The sequence below is a fragment of the Manis pentadactyla genome, chromosome 7, assembly GCF_030020395.1.
Source record: "Manis pentadactyla isolate mManPen7 chromosome 7, mManPen7.hap1, whole genome shotgun sequence".
Taxonomy (NCBI): domain Eukaryota; kingdom Metazoa; phylum Chordata; class Mammalia; order Pholidota; family Manidae; genus Manis; species Manis pentadactyla.
This window is the reverse complement of record NC_080025.1, coordinates 96,065,821-96,084,231: the sequence shown is the minus strand read 5'-3', so window position 1 is coordinate 96,084,231 and position 18,411 is coordinate 96,065,821. Positions and strand designations below refer to the sequence as shown.

The window sequence follows — 18,411 nt, the reverse complement described above, 5'->3', positions numbered from 1 at the left end:
AAAGTCAATGCCAGAATTGATCCGACTAGCTTTTTGCTACTTAAAGAGCTTCTTCTTAGCTCTCCTAGGATCTGGGAGAAGCCCTCCTGCCCCACAAGGCTAGTGCTCCAGCTGGCCCATGGCAGTTTCTGAGATTGAAATCAATCAGTGGACTGCCGCTCTGGTAACGCTGCTCTACAGGGCAATTACCACCAATCTCTCTAAGTCCACAGAAAATGTTGAAAGGGAAGGCTTCTGGAAATAGATCTGGAAGAAAATTACATATATTCATTTGGCATTGGTTGAATTTTTTTTTTCTTTGACCAAATCAGGGGCAAAAATGTAGTTTTATAAGATTTGTTTCAAGAAGTAGACAATTTATAATGTTAATATATACATTTTCAGGTAAAAGTGTTTTAATGAATTACATGAGAAAATTTGCCTAAACACAACAACTTATCTTATACTATGTAATATATTATATGTCTCTATAGTTAATGTAACATATGCATAATTTTCTTCACTACTCAACTGGGCTATGGTTTCTTTAAAAAGACTCAAGTGCTGCTTCTAGTTTTGTATTCCTCACAATTCCTGTCATAGAATTAGGCCTATAATAGACCATTTCACAATAAAACTGTTTTGGCTGAAACTCAAATGTAGTGGAAATTTCATGTTTCATATTTTCACAATTTGGATTTCATTTAGACCCAGAGGGAATTTCAGTACTTACCCACCTTATATTTGTATCTATTTATACTTTGTGCATGCCCATATTTGTAAATCTGATGTGTCAGGATTAATCTGTGGTATCATTTGGAGAACAATACTTAAAATTTAGGATTTAATTGATGTATTATAAAGAGGTTCTTGCTAATTGATTTTGAAGGAACAGATGGGTTGCAACACAGTTGTGCTCCTGTAGTATTATTGATGCCACGTTATTTGTGTTGGTACTTACACTAATGTATTAAACAATAGTGCTATCATTGCTGTGTATTGCCCATAACTTGGTAAATAAATTTGAGCAACCAAAGCTGAAGAGTAATTCATTCTTTGTTTTTCAAAGATCTCATCAGAAAATTGAAGACTCTGAGGAAAGCAGCGATGAAATTCTTGCTCGTCTTACATCTGCGGTAAGACAATTTCCCTGCCCAGGGGCATGTAAATAATGACCCGAGGTCTTTGAAGGAAGTTGCTTTGGGTAGCGCTATAGAAGGATGCTCGTCCTATGGTGGCTCATCATGGTGGGAGGCCCAGGTCAAGACAAGTGGAGACACTGGCATTGACTTGCTATACTTTAATGCATCCTTTCCTGAAAGATCATAGATATTTCTGGTGGAAAGTTTCTGGAACCTTAGCAGATATGTAATGTCTGATTTTTTTTTTATGTACAGTATGACTTAACCTAGGAAAAGTTGTGACCTGCTGCACACAGGAGGAAAGACTGTTTCATTAGGGAAAAAAACTACGTCAGCCAACAAAAGGCCAAGTTGTTGGTTTTTAACGTATTAGATTGCAACATTTCCATTGTTTTTTTTTTTTAAAGCCTCTAATCGAAGTTGCTAATTGCCTTATTGGTTGAAAACTCATACTCTTCTTCATAGAAAAAGCTAGCTATGGCTGCTAATCAGTGAGCTGCAGTTTTGGCAAGGTCTAGTAATCCTATCTCTCAGTCTTTATCCATTGGCTTGGCTTTCTGATAACTTTCCTGGCCTTCCCAGAGATTTTTTTTTAGCTCTGCTTTAACCGTGTTATTAAAATGGTACTTGCTGAAAAATCATGCTGGCTTGGGTTATGTATGTGGATGAAACTGATCTTGCACAGAGTTTTATATACCAGGTCTTAGCATCTGGTCACAGCTCAAAGGTTAAAAGTTGCTTTTCCTATTTTTTGGAATGAAGCTTAGAAAAGTTATTTTTGACTAAATACAGGGACTGGTTGTGTAAAACTTCATGTGAAATGGAATCTTGGCAGCATGTTAAGAAAGAACAATTAGCATGGCCTTTTCAGTTTATTTATTTTTAATGTAAAAATTTTCTCTTAAATGAGGTATAATTGACATACAACATTATACAGTTGACCCTTGAACAATGTAGGTTTGAATTGCACAGGTCCCCTTTTATGTGGATTTTTTTTTTCAATAAATATCCAGTATCTGTAATTGGATGTAAGGCAGCAGATTCTGTGGGTGATGTGGTCAGTAGAAATGGAAAAATGTTGTTTGAAAATCAAACCTGAGACCTTCATATTATTAGTGTCACACTCTAACCAACTGAGCTAACTGGTCATTCTCTGGACTAAAGAGAAACACCAGGATCTGAAAGGAGCAGAGATGCTGAGGCAAGTGGGGCCAGAGAAAGGAGCAGGAAATCCTTTGTCTCTTCAAAGTGTGCCCCTCCCAGCAGGGGCCGGATCCACCTGTGGGCAAGTGTCAACTAATTCATCCTCTGCTTGCTTTCTTCTCTCTTGGACATACAACCCTAACATTTATTTTCTACATTTTTTTGCATCTAAAGTTAATGGACTCATTTTATATACCGTAGGCTATTAGTGGTTCCATTTTTGGGGAATCAAAATTTTATGTGGATTTTCTACTGCACAGGGAGTCAGTGCCCTAACCCCCATGTGGTTCAATGATCAACTGTATTAGTTTCAGGTATACAACATAATGATTTAATATTTGTTAATATTGCGAAATGATCCCCACAATAAGCCTAGTTAACATCTGTCACCATACATGTAGACTTTTTCTTGTGATGTGAGCTTTTAAGATTTACTCCTTTAGCAACTTTCAAATATACAGCACAGTGTTATTTACTGTAGTTGCCATGTTGTGCATTACATCCCCATGACATTTTTTATGACTGGAAATTTGTACCTTTTGACTCCTTTCACCCATTTTGCCCACTCTTTATCCCTGTCTCTGGCAATCACCAATCTATTCTTTGTTACCTATGAGCTTGAGTTTTGTTTTTAAGATTCCACACATAAGTGAGATCATATGGTATTTGTCTTACTCTCTGACTTATTTCACATCATGCTGTCAACGTCCATCTATGTTATAGCAAATGGCAAGATTTCATTCTTTTTTATGGCTTAATAATATTCTATTGTGTATACATACCACATTTTCTTTATTTACCCATTCATGGATGTGTAGGTTGTTTATATATCTTGGCTATTGTAAATAATGCTGCAATGAACATAGAAATGCATATATTTTTTAACTCAGTGTTTTCTATAGTGGCTGTACCAATTTACATGCCTACCAACAGTGCACAGGGTTCCCTTTTCTCCATATCCTCACCAACACTTGTTTTTTCTTGTCTTTTTGATGTTAGCCACTCAGACTGGTGTGAGATGAAACCTAATTGTGGTTTTGATTTGCATTTCCCAGATGATTAGTGGTGTTGAATATCTTTTCATGTACCTATTGGCCACTGTATGCCTTCTTGGGAAAAAGGTCTATTCAGATCCTCTGCCCATTTTTTAATAGAATTGTTTTTTGTAATTGAGTTGTATGAATTCTTTATCTCTTTTGGATATTAACCCCTTACTAGATAAATTATTTGCAAATCTCCCATATAGGAGGTTGCCTTTTCATTTTGTTAATGGTTTCCTTTGCTGTATAGAAGCTATTAGTTTGATGCAGTTCCTCTTATTTATTTTTGCTTTTTTGCCTTTGCTTTTGATATCAAATTTAAAAAATCATCAACAAGACCAGTGTCAAGGAACTTACCACCTATGTTTTCCTCTAGGAGTTTTATGGTTTCAAGTCTTACATGTAAGTCTTTAATCCATGTTGAGTTAATTTTTGTGTGCAGTTTGAGATACTGGACCACTTTCATTCTTTTGCCTATAGTTGTCCAGTTTTCCCAGCACCACTTATTGAAGATACTGTCCTTTCCCCATTATATAAGTCTTTGTTCCTTTGTTGTAAAGTAACTAACTGTATGTGTATGGGTTTATTTCTGGGCTCTCTTTTTGTTCTGTTGATCTATGTGACTATTTTTATTGCCAATACTATAGTGTTTTGATTACTACAGCTTGGTAATATGGTTTGAAATCAGGCAGTGTAATGCATCCAGTTTGTCTGTCTCAAGATTTCTTTGGCTATTCAGGGTCTTTTGTAGTTCCATATAAATTTTAGGATCGTTTGTTCTATTTCTGTGAAAAATGTCATTGGAATTTGGTAAGGATTGCAATGGAATTTGGTAAGGATTGCATTGAATTTGTAGATTGTGCAGTTTAAAATATTGACCAAAGAGGAGTGCTTATTGTGTGCAAAATAATAATAGCTGTCTGTTTTTTAAAAAACCACTCATTATGTTGTTATGATGTTAAACATTATGTGTGTGTGCACATACAAGCATACATACACATTCTTTACAACAGTGCTATGAATTAGGTGGCATTATCTGTATTTTGTAGATATGAAAGTTTGTGGAGGTTAAGTAACTTGCCCAAGGTCACCCATCTAGAAAGGAAAAAACCAGGATCTAAACTGAGAATTTACTACTTCCTAATCATGTTCTCTTAACTACTATGCTTCATTTTTCATAATGCAATGTAGTTATTGGGATAATTTCAGAAGTGGGAAAGACACATACAATGCAGCTCCTACAGCCACATCAGGAAGACAAGTATACTTAGAAAGTTAGCATAAAAAGTGACTGTCAATTGGGCATCAAAAATATTGGCATATAGATAGCAAATTCATGAACAGTAACAGAAAGGTTTGTTGAAGAGACTGTACTTGAACCACCATTGAAAGCAGTCAGAATTTGGACAGGTGAATTCTCTTAAGTAACCCCTCTAGCTGTAGGGTTTATGGTGTACAGACAGAGAAATGAAAAAGTACAATGGGGAAATAGTGAGAAGACATACCTGGTTAGGGAAGGTCTGTGTTAAGAAAACTGGAAGATTTTTTTGAACAACATATGAATATGATGAAGTAGATTATTAAGAAAGAAGATGACTGAATGGATTAAAGACAGAACTGTAAGACGTGAGATAGAAATCTCCTCCCAAAACCACATATAATATGAAAATATAGAAAATACAACTAATCCTGAAAGAATGACAGGAAAGACAACAACAGTCTGCCTACATCTGGGGAAAAGAGAAGATCTCATGGAAAAGGGTAAAGTAGCAAAGTTGTTATCTGGCAGTACCCAAGCCCTTCCCCCACCCCAGCTCACTGGCACGTGGAAGAGAAATGGAGTAGGGAGAGGGTAGAGGCCTAAGACTACTGAATACCCAGCCCTGGAGATCTGCTCTGGGAGCACAAACCTACATTACATGGTGCTCTGGAGGTTAGTGGGGTTGAAAAGCTAAGACAGGCAAAATCATAATAGCCATCATAGAGACTGAGATTCCAGCCAGTTGTGGAAAACAGGGATCCACATCCAGCAGCTCTGGGACAAAAGAAGGCAGGCACTCTGAGAGACTTCCCAACAGTGAAAGGGCTGCTAAAGGGGCAAGGATTACACAGAGCTTGTTGCTCAGGAGAAAGGTCAGGTGGACAAAATTGTCCTGGTGCACTCAGCCCAGTAGGTTGGGAACTTTCAGTAGCTTCAGGCACTCCAACCCCATGGTGGGCAACTCATCTCTGAGACCACCTACTGAAATATACAGCCTGCTGCTCCTTCCTCCCAGCTGGCACCAGCTCACAAGCCTGATGCCCCCTGCCATTGCACCAGACCAGCCAAAGGGCAGCCCTACCAATGGCAGCTAGAGGGGCATAGCATATATGCTGCTCCCTGCATGCTCAGCCTGCTGGCCCTGGCAGTGGAGGCAGGCACTGCTGCTGGGAAGGAGGAAAAGCTCTTTTCTCCAGGCAGGCAACAGCACCCCTTGCCTGTGACCTCCGCCATCACTCCAGGTGCTGAGCAGCTCCAGAGAGTAGTGCTTCTGGGCACTAGAGAGTGCCACATACAAATATGAAACGTCAAAAGCACCTGGTACAAACCTAAATCCCACAAACAGCAGAAAGAGGGCCAAATGAAACTGAAATCACCAATCTTCCTGAGAAATATTTCAAAATAAAAATCATAAACATGCTCACAGAGCTACAGAAAAATATTTAAGACATCAAAGAGGAATTCAAGAAAGAGATAGAAACTTTGAAAAATACAGTATCCAAAATAAAACATACAATGGAGGGATGTAAAAGCAGATTAGATGAGGTAAAGGAGACAGTAAATGAAATAAAAATTAGAGAACAGGAATACAAAGAAGCTGAGGCATAGAGAGAAAAAAGACTCTCTAGGAATGAAAGAATATTAAGAGAACTGTGTGACAAATCCAAATGGAACAATATTCACATTAAAGGGGAACCAGAAGAAGAAGAGAGAGAAAAAGGATTAGAAAGTGTCTTTTAGGAAATAATTGCTGAAAACTTCCCCAATCTGGGGAAGGAGATAGTCACTCAGGCCATGGAGGTGCACATGTCTCCCAACACAAAGGACCCAAGGAAGACAACATCAAGACATATAATAATTAAAATGGCAAAGATCAAAGACAAGAACAGAGTATTAAAAGCAGCCAAAGAGAGAAAAAAGATCATATACAAAGGAAAACACATCAGGCTATCATCAAACTTCTCTGCAGAAACATTACAGGCTAGAAGGGAGTGGCATGATATATTTAATGAAATGAAACAGAAGGGCCTCGAATCAAGAATACTCTACCCAGAAAGATTATCATTTAAATTTGAAGCAGGGATTAAACAATTTCTGTTGAGGGAATTTACCCCCCACAAACTGTCTCTACAGTGTATTTTGGATGGGCTACTCTAAAGGAAGTGCTCTTAAGGCTAAATAGCTGTCACCAGAGAAAACAAAGCAACAGGAAAGGTAGTAAACCAATTAATTACTAAGCAAATGCAAAATTATATCTGGTACCCCAAAAGTCAGTCAAGAGATACACAAAGAGTACAGAATATAACACCTAATATATAAAGAATGGATGAGGAAGAAAAAGAAGATAGGGGAAAAAAGAACCTTTAGATTGTGTTTGAAATAGTATACTAAGAGTTAAGTTAGACTATTAGATAGTGAAGAAGCTAGCCTTGAACTTTGGTAAACACAAATCTAAAGCATGCAATGGCAATGAGTACATATCTGTCAATAATCACCCTAAATGTAAATGGACTGAATGCACCAATCAAAAGATATAGAGTTACAGAATGGATAAAAAAACAAGACCCATCTATATGCTGCCTAGAAGAGACTCACTTTAAACCCAAAGACATACACAGATTCAAAGTGAAGGGATGGAAGAAGATATTTCATGCAACTAATAGGGAGAAAAAAGCAGGAGTTGCAGTACTTGTATCAGACAAAATAGACTTCAAAACAAAGAAAGTAACAAGAGACAAGGACATTACATAATGATAAAGGGGTCAGTCCAACAAGAGGATATAACCATTATAAATATCTATGTGCCCAACACAGGAGCACCTACATACATGAAACAAATACTAACAGAATAAAAAGGGGAAATAGAAGGCAATACACTCATTTTAGCAGACTCCAACACACCACTCAATCCAAAGGACAGATCAACCAGACAAAATAAATAAGGAGACAGAGGCACTGAAGAACACATTAGAACACATGGACCTAATGGACACCTACAGAACAATCCACCCAAAAGCAGCCAGAAACACATTCTTCTCAAGTGCACATGGAACATTTTCAAGAAAAGATCACGTACTAGCCACAAAAAGAGCCTCAGAAATTCAGAAGGATTGAAATTGTACCAACCAGCTTTTCAGGCCACAAAGGTATGAAACTAGAAATAAATCATGTGAAGAATACAAAAAGCCCACAAACACATGGAAGCTTAACAACATGCTACTAAATAATCAATGGATCAATAACCAAATAAAAACAGATTAAGCAGTATATGGAGACAAATGAAAACAATAACACTGCAAAATCTGTGGAACGCAGCGAAGGCTGTGCTAAGAGGGAAGTATACTGCAATACAGGCCTACCTCAGGAAAGAAGAAAAATCCCATATGAACAGTCTAAACTCATAATTAATGAAACTAGAAAAAGAAGAACAAATAAGGCCCAAAGTCAGTAGAAGGAGGGACATAATAAACATCAAAGTGGAAATAAATGAAATTGAGAAGAAAAAAATAATAGAAATTATCAATGAAACCAGTAGCTGGTTCATTGAGAAAATAAACAAAATAGATAAATCCCTAGCCAGACTTATCAAGTAAAAACAGAATCTGCACACATGAACAGACTCAAAAATGAGAATGGGAAAATCACTATGGACACCACAGAAATACAAATAATTATTAGAGAATACTATGAAAAATTATATGCTAACAAATTGGATAACTTCGAAGAAATGGACAACTTTCTAGAAAAATACAACCTTCTAGGACTGACCCAAGAAGAAACAGAAAATCTGAACAGACCAATTACCAGCAATGAAATTGAATTGATAATCAAAAAGCTACCTAAGAACAAAACCCTTGGAACACCACTGAATTTTATCAAACATTTAGTGATGACCTAATACCCATTCTCCTTAAAGTTTTCCAAAAAACAGAAGAGGAAGGAATACTTCCAAACTCATTCTATGAGGCTAGCATCACTCTAATACCAAAACCAGGAAAAGACACCACAAAAAAAGAAAATTACAGACCAATATCCATGATGAACATAGATGCAAAAATACTCAACAAAATATTAGCAAATCAAATTCAAAAATGCATCAAAAAGATCATCCAGCATATCAAGTGGGATTTCTTCCAGGGGTGCAAGGATATTACAGTATTTGAAAATCCATCAACAACATACACCACATGAACAAAAAGGACAAAAATCACATGAGCGCCTCCACTGATGCTGAAAAAGCATTTGACAAAATTCAACATACATTCATGATGAAAACTCTCAACAAAATGCATATAGAGGGCAGGTACCTCAACATAGTAAAGGCCATATATGACAAACCCACAGCCAACATCATACTTAACAGCAAGAAGCTGAAAGCTTTTCACCTAAGATCAGGAACAAGACAGGGATGCCCACTCTCCCAACTTTTATTCAATATAGTACTGGAGGTCCTAGCCCTGGCAATCAGACAACACAAAGAAATAAAAGGTATCCAGAATGGTATGGAAGTTAAACAGTTACTGTTTGCAGATGATATGATATTGTACATGAAAAACCTTAAGAATCCACTCCAAAACTAACTGAATTCAAAATTGCAGGATACAAAATTAATATACAGAAATCTGTTTTATTCTTACATACTAGTGATGAACTAGCAGAAAGAGAAATCAGGAAAACAATTCCACTCACAATTGCATCAAAATTAAATATGTAGGAATAAACCTAACCAAGGAGGTGAAAGACCTATACCCTGAAAAGTACAAGACACTCTTGAGAGAAATTAAAGAAGACACCAATAAATGGAAATACATTCCGTGCTCATGGATAGGAAGGATTAATATTGTCAAAATGGCCATCCTGCCTAAAGCAATCTACAGAGTCAATGCAATCCCTATCAAAATACCAACAGCATTCTTCAATGAACTAGAACAAATAGCTCTAAAATTCATATGAACCACAAAAGACCCTGAATAGCCAAAGGAATACTGAGAAGGAAGAATAAAGCTGGGGGGATTATGCTCCCCAACTTCAAGCTCTACTACAAAGCCACAGTAATCAAGACAATTTGGTACTGGCACAAGAACAGATCCATAGATCAGTGGAACAGAATAGAGAGCCCAGATAAAAACCTATACATCATAGGGCCAATATGATAAAGGAGCCATGGACATACAATGGGGAAATGACAGCCTCTTCAACAACTGGTGTTGGCAAAACTGGACAGCTACATGTAAGAGAATGAAACTGGATTATTGTCTAACTCCATACACAAAACTTGTCTCAAAATGGATCAAAGTCCTGAATGTAACTCATGAAACAATAAAGCTCTTAGAAAAAAACATAGGCAAAAATCTCTTGAATATAAACATGAGCATCTTTTTCCTGAACGCATCTCCTCATGGCAAGGGAAACGAAAGCATAAATGAAGAAATGGGAATACATCAAACTAAAAAGCTTCTGTACAGCAAAGGTCATCATCAGCAGGACAAAAAAGCATCCTGCAGTATGGGAGAATATATTCATAAATGACATATCCGATAAGGGGTTAACATCCAAAATATATAAGGAACTCACACAACTCAACACCCAAAAACCAAATAACCCAATTAAAAAATGGGTGGAGGATATGAACAGACACTTCTGCAAAGAAGAAATTCCAATGGCCAACAGGCACATGAAACGATGCTCCACGTTGCTAATCATCAGGGAAATGCAAATTAAAACCACAATGAACTATCACCTCACATCAGGTAGGATGGCCAACATCAAAAAGACAAGCAACAACAAATGCTGGTGAAGATGTGGAGAAAGGAAAATCCTCCTCCATTGCTGGTGGGAATGTAAATTAGTTCAACCATTTTAGAAAACAATATGGAGGTTACTCAAAAAACTAAAAGTAGAAATACCATTTGATCCAGGAATTTCACTCCTAGGAATTTACCCAAAGGAAACAAGATCCCAGATTTAAAAAGACTTATGCACTCCTATTTTATCACAGCACTGTTTACAATAGTCAAGATATAAGTGTCTATCAGTAGATGAATGGATAAATATACACATGTACATATACACAATGGAATATTATTCAACCATATCAAGAAGACAAACTGTACCATTTGCAACAACATGTATGGAGCTAGAGGGTATTATGCTCAGTGAAATAAGCCAGGTGGAGAAAAACAAGCACCAAATAATTTCCCTCATTTTTGGAGTATAACAACAAAGCAAAACAGAAGGAACAAAACAGCAGCAGACTCACAGACTCCAGGAAGGGACTAATGGTTACCAAAGGGAAGGGATGAAGGAGGGCAGGTGGGGAGGGAGGGAGAAGGGGGTTGAAGGACATTATGATTGACACACATGGTGTGGGTGGGTCACAGGAAAGACAGTGTAGTACAGAGAAGACAAGCAGTGACTCTGTGGCATCTTACTATGCTGATGGATAGTGACTACAAATGGGGTGTGGGGGGGACTTGATAACATGGGTAAATGTAGTAACCACAATGTTGATCATGTGAAACCTTCATAAGAGTGTGTTTCAATGATGCCTTAATAAAAAAAAAAAGAAGATGAGTTGGAAGTGGGGAGACCGATTAAGAGGCTGATGTCAACCTAGTTTATGCTTTTTGTGGAAACCAGAAGAAAAATGAATTCAAAACGGAGCACAAAGAATTTTTAAAAAATCAATAGGACTGGGTACAAGTAGAGGAGGTGTCAGATGAATAAGGTTCTAAACTTGCATGAATAGAAAAGTAAGGATACTTTTAGGAAATTGTGTAAAATATGTGGAGGGAGAGATGATGTATTTTTGGACTTATTGAGTTTGAAGAGGTAGAAACATAAAAATATTCAGGAAACACCCAGAGACATGAATCTGGAACTCAGAGAGGTCAGGAATAAAGTTATGGGAACCTGTCACAGATAGGTGTTGATTGGAAAGCAGCATAGAAGAGGGAGTCTTGGGGAGCTCCCGCAGTCAGAGGGCAGGAGGAACTGGTAGGATGGTGAGTGGAAGTGGAAATAACGGAACGGTTTATTCCATGAAAGTCAAATTCAAGAGAGCCTCTTGAAAGGAGGAATGGACAGCAGAGTGTTTGCTATATATTTGGTTGAAATGGTCTTCCTGGGAAAATCTCTAAGCTAAAAGACTGAATAAATTGAGGGAAGGTGCTGGAGTAGTGGTATTTAGGAATTTAAATAAAGGGCAGAGGAGAAAATGTCATTTCTCATGATGAAAATATCATCAATCAGTTGATGGCTGATTGGTCAGAAACAGTGAAAATATCATTGAACTGAGATTGAGGACCTTGATTCTTAATTCTTCCAACAATGTGCCCTTGGCCAAGTTGAGTGGTTGGACTAGTCAAAACCTTAATTCTAAAATTCCTTCATTCATTGTATATGCATTTATGCAGGTTGTGCTTTAGGTCTCCACAGTGCAGTCATGCCTTTTGGTAATGGTATGAAAACTTTGTTAACTAGGTGTGGGCATCACACTCCAGAAGATAGATACTTACATACGTCACTCAAATAACAGTGCTCATCTACTATGATCCCTAAATGCATTATAGGAAAGTGAAGGTGACATCCGTAATGCAGAGTTACTAAGTGTACTTTTCAAGGTCTGTGTTGTTTGGGGGGCACAGTGGTCTCCAGCAGTACAATTTATTGTGCTGTCTTGTTCACTTACCTCTTTTTGTTCAAACTTGGGAGCTTTATGTGGCTGTCTTGAAAACATTCCTCTTTTCTTTAACCCCTAGTTAGTCCCAGCTTCCTTAACTCCAAAACCTTAGTCCCAGCTCAGGTTCATCAGGTAAAAGGTGTGTCACCTAAGAAAATAGTACCTGAAACTCTACCCTGGAGGAAACACAAGTACATTTTCATATTGAAGGAACATGAGAAGACAGGGTATGTGTAGAAATAAAAATATTGATAATTCAGTCAGATTTACAAATTTATACAAACATGAATGATAAAATAGATATTCTGGCCATGTTTCTGGTGATTTTCAGGAAAGAGCCACCCTCCCAAGTGCCTGATATTCAAAAACCTAAACAATAAAATCCTGTAAGAAATTTTTAGCCTAGGGGAAAAAGACTTGGGCTATAATAAACTCCTTCCATTGTAGAAAGTCTGCAGAAACACTCTGGGTATTATTATCTGGAAATAGATTCCCTGTTGTACATACATATGGTTTCTGCTTTAGCACCTTAGCTTCCTTTCTAGTATCTTCTGACCCTGCCCATTTTGTTAATTTGAAAATCTTCTCTTTTTCATTTACTATGAGTCTCTGTTCTGATAATGCAGTTCTTAGCTGCATGGCTAGGAACAGTCCTTGAATGACACAGCTACCAGTTCCCATCCTTGAGGTTCTGTGCATTATTTTATTTAAACATGAATTATTCCAGTGTTCATGACAAAAAAAAAAAGAGTATTCAGTATTGATGACACAGCTTTTATGTATTTATACAGTAACCCAGGGTAAACTAAATATAGGGAAGGGGTTACAGTGAATTAAGTGTTGCTTTCAAAGCCATAGTTCTTAGGATGTAACTTTAGGAAATAAGCTAAATTTTGAGGCATTGTAAAGAACTGAGAGTACTTGGGAAGCATCTAAAGACAAGAAATAGAAACATGAACATCCTTTAATAGACATAAAAATTGATTCTGGACTTCCAGTTTATTTGAAAACAATACCCCAAACAAACCCTGTTGGGATATTTCTCTTTCTTTAGGCTAAATTTTCATGATGGAAATTGTAGAGGTAAGAAAACACAAACATCTTGTCTGAAAATTTGTGGTTTTTGTTCAACAGTCTAATCGTCAAACCTCTGAAGTGGTGTTATTTAGGCTAAGTTATGAATTGTATATATAAGATTCCTATTTGGTGGCACGGTTACGTCGGTGGCACTTATGAAAGACAGATGGCATGTAGTGTGGTATGCTGCACTGCTTGGTCCAGTGAAGTCAGCCGTCACTTGGATGGTGAAAGAGAACAGTGTTAAGTGTCCACAGTAAAAACCAGTCTGGTGGTGGTAGGGGTAGAGTTTGTGGCCATATCTTGAGAGATGAGTTAAAATTACAAATCAAGTGTTGAGAATTTAGGAAGAGAGATCAATGGGGATGAGAGCAAAATCTGATACGTGGGACCATTTAATGAGACACTCTCATGCCCTTGTATTCCTTCTCAGAGCTGATTTAGTTTATAGTTTTCACCAGTTTATATGTCTCTGTATGTTTCTGTTCTCCTCTTACTCATTTTCTTCAGTTCATCCAACTTTAATGTAATACCTCTGCTTTTGATGCTTTTAATGGCATTTTCTAAATGCTTCTTTTAGTCTTCAGGTACATTATCGCTCCTCTGAGAAACCCCACTGAGCTAAAAAAATCTTACTTGTCAATCAAATCCAAATGATAAAGTAAGGTATCTGCTGTCAGTTCTGTAGAGCTGTAAGATCTGTAGAAGGTCTTGAAGCAAATGAAGCCTCAAGAAGCAAACAACCATGCCAGGATATATAACTTTTGGTGAAAATGTTAGAGAAAAGAAGCCTGCTATGGGATTTCTTTTTGTGCCCCTCTAGGGAAAAAGAAGAGATGGTCATAATTGCTGCCCTTGGGTCAGCTTCACAAAAACGTGTTTCCCTGCTTAGTGCCTAGAAATTGTGTTGTAACTAATTGGTTTTCCTATCAACTGTGAACTGGTTCTCTCATGATTTCTAGCATTCTTTCTAGTTCAAGTCTTGTTCTCACTTTTTCATCGTTTGGAATCCTATTTTATAGGTAAAATGGATCTGATTTTACTCTAATTAACTAAGGTCTGCACTTAACTTGGGCCTTTGATTCATCTCCCAAGTTATCTTTTCCTTAGAGAGAGTTCTCTTGGGAAATACGTGTTACAGAGGCACAAGGAGCTAGTCCTAATGAAACCAATTGTCCTGTATCACTGAGTGAGGATGCTGTGAAACTCGGAGATACAAACTCTTTAAGATACTCAGTCTTGTCAGCTCTCTCGTCTGTTGCCTGTTGTCATATGTTGCTTTCATTCATTTAAAACTCCCCTCCTTTGCATGTCTAATCTTTCACCTGAAGTGTCAGTCCTGTTCTTAAAGGATGTGTCTTACACAGGACTCTGTTTATTCCCTTTATGGTTCAAGAAGCATATAAAGTGGCTAAGATTCCTTTAATTTGTCCTTCTTGATGAACCTGCAAGTGACGTTGATACATTGGAGAAGATTCCTTTTTGAGAAGTAGTATCTGGAGATAACAGCAGCGGCTTTTGTAAATGGAAACTTGCAAAATTGGTACTGGTTTCTGAAGCAAAAATAGCATGGGATTTGGGTTTGATGAGTCTTTAAAAAGTTAAAACTTAGTCTTACTTAACAGATTCTAGGCCAAGTTAGCATGGTCTAGAAATAATCTTGGGTTGGTGAAAGTGGGAGAATCTGTCACATTCAGTACATGATGAGCACAATGCAGTGATGAGTTTTTACCACGTTAAGAAATGTGTTTTTTAAAACTCTAAAATACTAGTTTCCACTCACCCATTTTCCTGGTTATCCTCATCTTCCTTTCTAGAGAATGGAGAGAGATGGAATGTAGTTAATCTCCCTTTTCTTAGTCTATCACAGACCTGAGTGAGCATGTTAATTCAGAGAAGAAAAGTAAGTCAATCCCCCAGAGAATGACTAACTTTCTGTCTGGCTGCCACAGGATCATGAACGTCTTGTTACTTACATTTCTTATCTGTAAGGAACGTAAAAATCCTACCTAGAATCCTTAGCCTGGCTTCAAATCTTCCAGGGGCTTAAGAGCTGCTGTGTGATTTAGAAAACGGCCAGGCAGACTGAATTTTGAGAGAAAGTATCTAGTAAGGCTCTAGAAAGCAAATCTGGTTTCAAGAATCGTTTTAAAAGCACCAGTGGAATTGCAGCACATGTCTGGCACAGTATTCCCTGTTCTTGTTGTCCATGAGGAGCCATGGGGCTTGTCGGCACCTTCCCTCATTGTTTTTAGAGCTGCCCTCATCAGTGCCCAAGGGGCCTCAGGCTGTGGACACTTGGAGGTTCCAGGACACTCGGAGAGCTGGTTAAAGCTCCTTCAGTTTCCCACAAATAGGATCTCCCAGTGACCTTCACAAACTCACAGCTGTTCATTCCCAAACAGGTGGCTGAATGGCGTATTTCTATCCTTTGTCAATAAAAAAAAAAAAAAGCTTTTATGTTCTATGCCTATTGTACATCAAATGATTTTCTTCTTCCTGGGAATAGATCCCCAAATACCCAAAGATACAGATGTACACATGCACAGTTTTTTAAAAAGTAATTACTGTCATCATGTCTATTTCCAAATAATTATCTGCACCTACCCCAATTATGTGGTGAGCTAGTTAAACTCTAGTCTTGGGAATTCGGTTCTGGTGAGCAGCATGATACAGGTTGTTATGCCTACTAAAACGAGTGCAATGGGGGGACATGTGTCAAGCATCTGTTCAGAAGGGTGTGAGTGTGTAGAACCCACTCAAGAACAAAACATATCTGTGAATAGAAGAGAGTGTGTGTATGTGTGTGTGGTGGGGTGGATATATACACATTTATTATCTCTTCCCAAGATGAAGAAAACTACTTTGTTATGCAATACACATAGCAAGTGTAGACACTTTTAATTGACAAGGAATAGAAATATTTCATTCAACTTTCTTGACTTGGTGGTGAGCTGTCATTACTGTGGATTATACTTTGCAGTTTTCTTTATTTTTATTTGACACTTGGATTATTTAACTTGAACATAAAGACTTTACAATTTTAATAACTCCAGAATATTAAAAAATGCCCATAATGAAACCATCCAGAAATAGCTCATTATTAACACTTTAGTATTTACTATTTTCTAGGATATTTTTCTCACGTGTCTATTTTTTAACAAAAAAAATGACCTTTTTATTTTGTGGTCTGTACTTTTCATTGAGTATGTTTTCAGTGCTTAAAGTACCTCCTGTAGCCTTTATAGTGGTTCCAGAGTGTACCATTCATGGATTTATCATTATCCCCTGCTTGTAAACATGGCGGTTATTTTCTATGTTTTGCTCTTATAAACAACACAGAGATGAACCTCTTTGTGGGAAAATTATTGAAGAAACTTCCTTGCAGATGTTAATTTGTCTGCTGTTGATTTAAGAAGACCAAGTAAGAAATGGACAGGAGGCTAAGAATGACTGGCATTTGCTGAGGTCCCACCTTGGGTGGGCTTCCTACTAATGCCTTACATGCACTGCTGCATTTCCATCTCACATGGTGGGGTACATTATCATTCACGTTGGAGAGATGATGTGTTTGAGACAAGAAGTATTAATTAAGAGTCTGCATTAATTGAAAATAAAAATTTAGGGCTCAAAAACCAATTTTCCACATTATCTTCACTTAAATACTTCATAGTTACTGAATAGTTCTCAGCAGGTTGGAATTGAGACTTGGTTATAGAAGTCTCTTCTTATTTGAAGAATTTTATGAAATGAGACCTATAAAATTATGTTAAATAGCATTTTAATTTTTGACCTGTTAGGAATACTGGTAAACATGGCTTTATGATTTAGCTATTTAGAAATTTATGCAGACTGGTTATCAGGTCTTCTGGTTCCATTGTATGAAATCAGAGGTATGCTCTGATTTTATAGCAGGTTAATTATGTTCCAGAACTAGACTGTTAACAAGTTACTATAATTTCCTAAAAAGGTGTTGAGGGATAGATTTTCAGGAATGCTGGGCAGATCTCTGTTAGTATTCTCTAAATAGTAGATAGGATGGTCCTGTCCTCCAAAGATGAATACATTACTTGACACCTCCAAATACTACATTACACAGAGAAGGTACTTTTCAGATGTAAGTAAGGCTGCAGACCTGGCTGCATGGACGCAGTCTATTCACATGAGGCCTGAAAAGCAAAGAACTTGCTCTGGCAAGAGTCAAGGAAAAATGGCAGAAGGAGGTGAGAAAAAATTCCAAGTGTAAGAAGGATTCAACACAGCATTCCTGGCCCTGAGAAGGAGGAGCCCATGTGCACGGACTGGAGCAAGGCCTCGAGGGGCTCAGGGCAGGCTGCCAGGTTCCAGCAAGGAGACAGGTGCCTCAGTTCTAAAGATACAAGGATTAGATTCTGCCAGGTACCTGAATGAACTTAGAAGCATTTTCTCCACAGAGCCTCCAGTAAGGATTGCAGCCCTGCCCCTGCCTTGATTGTGGTCTTGTGAATCTCTGAGCAGAGGATCCAGTTGAGCCACAGTGTACCTGGACTTCTGACCTGTAGAAATATGACATGATGAATGGATGTCCTTTTAAGCCAATAAATGGGTGGTAATTTGCAATGGCAGAAATAGAAAATTAATACACATTCCTTGTTGTATACAATCCCTTGATTCATAAAATAGCAGCTAACTTTTCAAATGTCAAAAGCTATAAGGTCACACTAGTTAAGTTGATTGATACCACTGAAGTTTCAAAGTGAATTTCTAAAACTTTCCATCACACATTTATAAAAGCTTCAGAAATCTGTGGAAACCTAAAAGTTTATTTTTAAAGTAAAATTGGAAAGTACAAGCACTTTAAACACTATTCACAATACTTTTATGAAATATACCCATCCCTTATATGTTAATTGCGGTGGAGGGGACTAGGTAAGTAGACTATAATAAGAAGAAGCAATACCGGTTGTCAAGGAGTTTATAATTTAGATGGGAAGAAGGGTCTTAAACATATGAAGTATTGAAATAACTAGGGCCTAGGTATTTAATTCT

General features: G+C 37.6%; 1 protein-coding gene across 2 annotated transcripts in view; it reads left to right on the top strand.

Moving 5' to 3' along the window:
- The window catches only part of RAPGEF5 (Rap guanine nucleotide exchange factor 5), a 217,906-nt gene that overhangs the window by 56,236 nt on the left and 143,259 nt on the right, over nucleotides 1-18,411 (top strand). For both annotated transcript variants that reach the window (XM_036877421.2, XM_036877411.2), the window contains exon 6: nucleotides 1,049-1,115. In XM_036877421.2, coding sequence (XP_036733316.2) covers nucleotides 1,049-1,115 — 67 coding nt within the window. The remainder of the gene's footprint in view (nucleotides 1-1,048; nucleotides 1,116-18,411) is intronic.